The sequence below is a fragment of the Electrophorus electricus genome, chromosome 23 (assembly GCF_013358815.1).
Source record: "Electrophorus electricus isolate fEleEle1 chromosome 23, fEleEle1.pri, whole genome shotgun sequence".
NCBI lineage: Eukaryota > Metazoa > Chordata > Actinopteri > Gymnotiformes > Gymnotidae > Electrophorus > Electrophorus electricus.
In genome coordinates, this window is record NC_049557.1 from 7,044,615 (window position 1) to 7,051,706 (window position 7,092).

At 41.6% G+C, this 7,092-nt stretch overlaps 1 protein-coding gene across 1 annotated transcript; it reads left to right on the forward strand.

Moving 5' to 3' along the window:
* Positions 1–1,292: 1,292 nt before the first annotated feature.
* On the forward strand, positions 1,293–6,889 carry tmem115 (transmembrane protein 115). The gene is made up of 3 exons (XM_027007584.2): positions 1,293–1,704; positions 2,362–3,394; positions 4,445–6,889. Exons 2-3 carry the CDS (start codon positions 2,538–2,540, stop codon positions 4,668–4,670), a joined length of 1,083 nt encoding a protein of 360 aa, XP_026863385.1. The 5' UTR covers positions 1,293–1,704; positions 2,362–2,537; the 3' UTR covers positions 4,671–6,889.
* Positions 6,890–7,092: the final 203 nt, after the last annotated feature.

Here is a 7,092-nt window from a genome sequence, read left to right on the forward strand (position 1 = left end):
GTGTGTCTGTGAGAGCAGGGCACAGCAACCCTCTAAAACACATAAACATTTTTGTACCAAAACAAAGGGACTTGCCACAGTCACCTGCAAATCACTGTTTCTTTGATAAAGAACTGAACACCAGGATTAGGAGGAAATAATAATCACAGAAAAGGCATCAGTCAAACCATGCCTCAGTGCTCTTAATCATTAATTTGGCAGAAATATATGTACAAGTTTAACACATACAGAGAAATGTCATTGTTTTGCAAGGGTGCAACCAGAATGACTAAACAAGGAGAGGTATTTGTATATACATTATCAAATATTATTAGCTCAAGTTGTTTGTGTGCGTGCGTGCGTGTGTGGGTGTCTGTGTATGTGTTTTGTGCATGTAAAGAGAAAAAAAGGGAATGCATACTGCTTTATGAAGCCGTAATAGCCAACGAATGGTCCTTGAGTTCTGGCTGTTGTAAACAGCATAGGCTAACCCTTAAGCAATGCAAGCTTATCAGGGAAAAATACTGCCTCCTATGCAGGTATACACAGAGTTTCCCAAAGCATAGGGGTTCCTACACCTATTACAGTAAAGGAAGACTGAAAGACAAAGTGCACAATAAAGTGTGGTATTACAAATTATGAACAAATGTTGTAAGACAAAGAGAGTCAGTGACAGAGAGAAACAGAGAAGAGTAGCAGATTTAAGGCGATAAGGAGGAGAGCCCTAAAACATGACAAATGAAGACTGTAGCATCTGACATGGCTTGTTTCCCCAGTTTTCCCTCTCAGTTAATCATCACTCTGTGACATTTTGCTCTCTGCCATGTAATAACTATTAGATTCAGTAGTGATGGGCTTACATCAGCCTATTTGTCTACGAAGAACTTATTAAACTGCATTAAACTGTCACAGTATTAAATTGATAGTAACATTCCATCACAATCGGCGTGGAATGCAAGTGTATTTTAAGTATACTTTTTTTTTTAATTACCTTTGTCATATTTCACTTATTTTTGAGCAAGCTTTAGATTTGAGTCTTTACTTTTTACTTTACCTTGCTCAACTGTGATCGAAAATAATTCAGGACACAAAGACTATTTAAATATTGCCCCTTAAAACATTCTCCCATAGCACAGAATTCGGCAGTAAATTAGCTGCAGTTTCCATTTAGAATTTACAGTAGATGCACGGTGGTTTTGTAGAACGGAAAACCGACCTTCCTAGTGTTAGAGGCGCAGCCTTCCCTGCTTACGCACTACGTTTCCCAGAAATCAGTTCAGCACGGCCATAAACTCACGTTTTTGATGGTCGATGATGACGTTTGCAAATCTGGCGTTTGTTCTTTGTCGTACTAGTAACTGTCTAGCTGGGAGTGACTAGGAGTTAAGCAAGTGCATTGCTGTCAGACGTCAATCTATAATCTTTACACTACACAGAACGGACATATAACTTTGAACAGATACGCCGGACTGGTTTTGTGAGGTTCATGTAGATCTGTCGAGCAAAACACTATTTGGAGGCCTATTGGCAAAGGAAATCCCCGGGCTAACTTGTGGACTCTAGGCCGAGATGAGAGGATATGTCTCAGGAGCAAGTTATTGATGTTGGACTTTCCTCTGTTTATCTTGCCGATAAGAGGGCAAGTGCTTAAAACGTAAACGTCTGCTTAAAACTGTTCCACTGTCAAACTGATACTGGAAAAAATGTTTCAAAAGGTGCTGGGAGGTGAGTTAAAGTTCCTAAGTGTTACCTAGCTAGATAGCTTGTTAGCGGTTAGCAGCAGACTGAATGTAGGAAGCAAATGTCAACGTAGCTTTGGAGCTATCTTAGCTGACTGAGCAAATGAACAGCTGTGTTAATTCATACCAGAAATACACAAGTAACTGTTTGTGATAATGTGTCAGTTTTCTGTAGTTATGTTACTTCTCTTATCTTAAGTCGATTAGCTAGCTAGCCTAGTTATCTTAAATATGAAACCCAAAACCGAGTACCTAGCTAAGCCATCCAGAAAGACTGATGAACTTAGGAATAGTTGGTCAAGCGCTTCGCCGAATTGTTAACTTGGCTATCTAGCAGGCAAAGAGTGACGTTATTGTTAGAGAAACTAAGCAGTGACGTTGTACTTACAAGTACACCAAGAAAGTTGTAGGTGTTGAGTGGATATTCAGTGTGTAAACAATTACCTTGTTAACAATGTTTTAATTGTGATACATGGTAAATTCCTATAAGTTGGAACTGGCTGCAAGTTAGGCTGCACCAAGGGCTACTTATTACTTTAAAGTATTTTTCGTGTTACCATTGATGTGTTTTGAATTAAAACTAATCTGATTTATGTTCAGTCAAGATGTAACTCATTTCATTTCATCTGTCTCCTCAATGTAGGAAACGTACATTGTTTTGGATGAGGCTGCTGTGTTGCCTGTGGATGTTAGGGTCTGAAGTTGCCATCGTCTCTCCCCGGCTCTGTTCACATCAACAGCATCAGAGCCACTGATCGCTGTGGGCCTTCGTTCAGCCGGTTTCTGGTGTGTGGCGAGGAAAAGTCAAAACAATCAAACATGAACCGTTACCTTCCTGTGGCACAGCAGCACTTCCTGACTGCTCTGGCCAGCACCAGTGTAGTGGTGAAGTCCATCTGCGCCACTGTGCTTCTGCTGTACCTCATTTCGTGGGAGGTAAACACACACGTTGTACTTGGCGTCACACCTGGCTACCTTTTCCCACCGAACTTCTGGATCTGGACTCTGGTGACCCACCCCATGGTGGAGCAGCATGTGTGGGGTGTGGCGGTGAATGTCGGCACGGTGATTGTCGCCGGGCGACTGCTGGAGCCTCTGTGGGGGGCTCTGGAGTTGCTCATTTTCTTCGCTGTGGTGAACATTTCTGCCGGGCTGTTCTCTGGCCTCTCCTACGTGCTTACCTATGCCACCACCTTTGACCTAAGATACCTGTTTGCAGTGCACGTGTATGGTTCACCGACATTTCTGGGTGGCGTTCTGGTGGCTCTGAAGCAGACTTCGGGTGACTCAACCGTACTTCGGGTGCCACAGGTTCGTCTTAAGGCAGCCCCGGCACTGGCCCTTCTGGCCTTGGCCATCCTGCGGCTAGCCGGCCTGTTGGACAGCTCGGCGCCACTAGCCGGCTGTGGCTACGGCGCTCTAGCTGGCTGGGTGTATCTGCGCTTCTACCAGAGGCACAGCCGTGGGCGAGGTGACATGTCGGACCACTTCGCCTTTGCCTCCTTCTTTCCGGAGGCGCTGCAGCCAGCCGTGGGCTTCGTCGCCGGCCTCGTGCACACTGCCCTCGTCAAAGTGAAGGTGTGTCGGAAAATGGTGAAGCGTTACGATGTGGGAGCACCATCCTCCATCACCATCAGCCTGCCAGGCACAGACCCCCAGGACGCCGAGAGGAGACGGTAAGGTTATTACTGAATGTGAGCAGCAAAACTAAAGGGAACATGGGTCTGAGAATAGTTCTGTCTGTTCAGTGTTTGTATGTCGTCAATGGGTTTATGCGCTCCTTTTCTTTTGCTCTCTAAATCTCTAGTTCCTTTGGTATATTATCATGTTGTCGGTGCATGTTTTTTCCTCAAATTATAATGTACATTATGTAGTTATTACATACTAATTTTCCTGAGATTTTGGTGACACTGGAAAGCAGTCTGTTAATTGGAAAACTCAGTTTTAACATATTCAACATTTTAAAAAATACCTCCAGATCATCAATCATATCATCTGGTTTTTGCTCACCTTGAAAAAGATACAGGTAAAAGGATGCATTACAGCAAGTTTCATATATGTTAAATTTTGTAGCTGTAATGGATATAATGAACCTAATGTTAGTGTTTGGTAGTATAGCCTATTAAGTAGTCTGATAAGTTGGAAAGCCTTCAATTTTATCAAGACCACTACTGTGGTTTCTGTATCTGGAAAACCCAATTGACTTCAGAATTCTGGCAGCGGTAGCTCAGTGGTTAAGGTACTTGACTTGTAATCAGAGGGTTGCTGGTTCAAGCCCCACCACTGCCAAGTTGCCACTGTTGGTCCCCTGATCAACCCTCAATTGCTCAAGTTGTACTCAGTCATAATCAGTAAGCGACTCAGTAAATCACTTTGGATAAAAGCTTCAGCTAAATGCTATAAATGTAAATCCTTAACTGACTTTATTTAATCTTCCCTTTGACCCTGATGTACCTTCTTTATTTAAACTTTGGAAGACTTATGATACAGCGTTGTCATGCTTGGTGTAAGAAGAAACTCAAGTTCTGTAAATTTTAAGTTTAAGGGCTTTATTGCCATAACACTTACCTTAGCAAGGCTAAGAATGCAAAGCTACAGTCATATGTTTTTGGCAATAATATTGTGGGCTGTGCAAGTTGGTGTAAATAATTACATAAACTCATACATTTACATTTATGATTACAAATCCGTTTTACTTCCATGTGACATTTATGTTGGGTCCTCAGGCAACTGGCATTGAAAGCTCTGAACGAACGCCTAAAGCGAGTGGAGGACCAGTCTTCCTGGCCCAGCATGGAGGATGAAGAAGATGACGATACTGACGAGATTCGGACTGATGCTCCTCTCCTCCCGGCTCGAGATCCCTCACCGCCAGCTCCCAGCACCACCCAGAATCCCACAGGGCCGGAGTCCAGCATTATAAGCTTTGAAGATGCCCCTGCTAACTCATAACACACACGCACATGCACACACATACCTTGTACTTACAGAGTACAAAAAAAAAACCTCACATTTGACCCTTTGAATTTAAAGATGCAATCACAATACCTGCTGAAGGTATGCGAGGCCTCATGCCATAATTTTCTCACGAAAATAAGATGAATTGCCATACGTGGTTTCTGTAAATCTTGATGAGTCATGACAAATACAACACCCTGACACAAACGAGCCAACAAATACACTGATCTACTCAGCTTTGATGAAGTATAAAAGAACTCTGGACCTTCCTGAAACTCTGTATCTGTGGCTCTGTGGCACTCACGTTTTCCCTCGCCCCCTTCTTTCTCACTGTACAAACATTAAACCGTCCTTGTTTTGTTTGTATGCGTCTAGGTGGGGGGGGGGGGGTGCTGTGTGTTTTGTATATGTGTATACATGTATATGTGTGCATAAGGTTTCTGAGAGGTGTTCCTTTTGAATAAATGCTTAAACTGCTGCTGGGGCTTATTACTCACACTTTACATGGGCTACAAGCTCTGCGTTTGGCTTCTGCTCAATTTGTTTGAGTGTCTGTCTGTTTTATTTTGTTTTTCTCCCAGCAGCAGGAAGTGCAGCAGTTTACCTCTTTTTACAGCATAAGTCCTTTTTCGCATGGATATTTCAAGGCTGCTTTGTTTTTTCCTCGGTGACATGACACTTTACGAGAACATCCTTTTAAACATAAGCTGCTTTGCCAACGGCCAAGAGCTGTATATCTCCCAGTGTCTGAGAGGAGGATAGATCAAACCCAGCTGCACTCTATTTGGCAGGTTGTTGTTTTGAGGTGTTTGTACTTACATTTCTGTTGCTTTTTCCTCTGCATATATTTATGAAAGGGAGACATCTTTTCCCATCGTCGGCTCTGTATTAGGTGGTTGCTTAGGACAAACCAGAGCATTGGACTCTTTCATTGTTCCCTCAAAACATTTAATTTCAATTTAAAATATTTATGCATATGCACTGTCAGATGCACATTAAGAAATAAACTGCCTGAGTAGAAAATCGAGCAGTGCGTGTGTCAGGGATGCAGAATATTGAAGTGTCTAAACTTTACTCACAAACTACTTTGCAGTTGGTGCATCTCTATTATATGACCAAGTCAGTTTTAGTGTTTTTTTCTGTTTGGAACAAGTGTTGTGTCTGTACTGGTGCACTGCCTCTACAGTGCAGCAATGTTTTATAGTTCGTACTTCTCTAATGTTTGGATCACAAAAGCAGATTATTTATGTTTGCAAAAAATAAGGTTCCATTTTGTTGACATTTAGTCAGAACATGACTTTTATTCACACTAAAAAAAATTCTAATACGTTTTTTTTTTAATCCACCAGCAATCCTGTAGCCTTAAACTGAGACACAGTTAATGTAAATGAAGACATTCACATACACTGCATGTTTATTGTGTTACATTAGAGACATTTGCTGTCCTCTGTTTGTGGTGCTATGTGCCTTTAGGATATTTCCATTACCATCTGTGAGAGAGAAACATGCCAATTCCGGGACATGCAAGTATGTCCTGTGGATGACGCACCTCTAGGCTATAACTATTGTAGCCGTCTTTTTGGTGGCGTGTGACCAAGGAAAGAAAAGTAAGAAAAATGTTTGTATTCAGTGGTTTTCACGGACAATAGCAATACAACAAATACTAGTATTTACTACTGTAAAAAGCCTCTTAGAACAAGAGAAAGGATCTGGGATCAGTTGACCACTTTTATATTCTAAAAATGAAAATAAATGTATGGACATTGTAAAGCCAGTGGTACACATGAGATACGTTGATCTGGGTATTTTGTGGCATCAGTACTGGGTTGCATAAGAGTACAACATTCACATGCATGAAGTCACCTTACAGTTTATTTCATTCTTTCTGTGTTTGGGGAAAGATAAAGTAGATATTGAGAGGGAAAAATAATTAGGTTTTTGTAAACACTTTCTTGCCATACTTTTGACAGTGATGTTCACAAACAGAGGAAAGGCTCTTAAAAAATTTGGATTAGTTGTTTTATAATAGCTAGTTGGATTTTTCAAGAATAGTTTTTGTTTTTGTTTGCATTTATAATTATCTCCTGCTAATCATTTTCCCTCTTTGGGTGAGTCTTTTTATTTCTTACCATTGCTCAGTGACTTAGAGGCTTTTTCTTTCAGGCTCCAGCTCTAATTTTCTGTCTCCAATAAAAGAGTGTATGGAGAAATTCTTTGCCCCTCATCATGTCATTGCTCTTCAGGGAATGATCAAATTTTCACTCATAGTGTGAACATGTAACTGTCTCTAGAAATGTTTGCACTTGGGGGGGGGGGCATGAAGTAAACAACACGTAATAAGCCGTGAATTGTTCCTAAATGTATGGAGGGAAAATGTGTGTGTGTGTGTGTGTGTGTGTGTGTGTGTGTGTGTGTG

What these genes read in the sequence shown, in the direction of transcription:
- tmem115 (XM_027007584.2), top strand. Translation starts at nt 2,538, where the DNA reads ATGAACCGTTACCTTCCTGTGGCACAGCAGCACTTCCTGACTGCTCTG. An exon ending in CAGGACGCCGAGAGGAGACG is followed by an intron (nt 3,395 to 4,444) that starts GTAAGGTTATTA and finishes TTGGGTCCTCAG; the next exon opens with GCAACTGGCATTGAAAGCTC.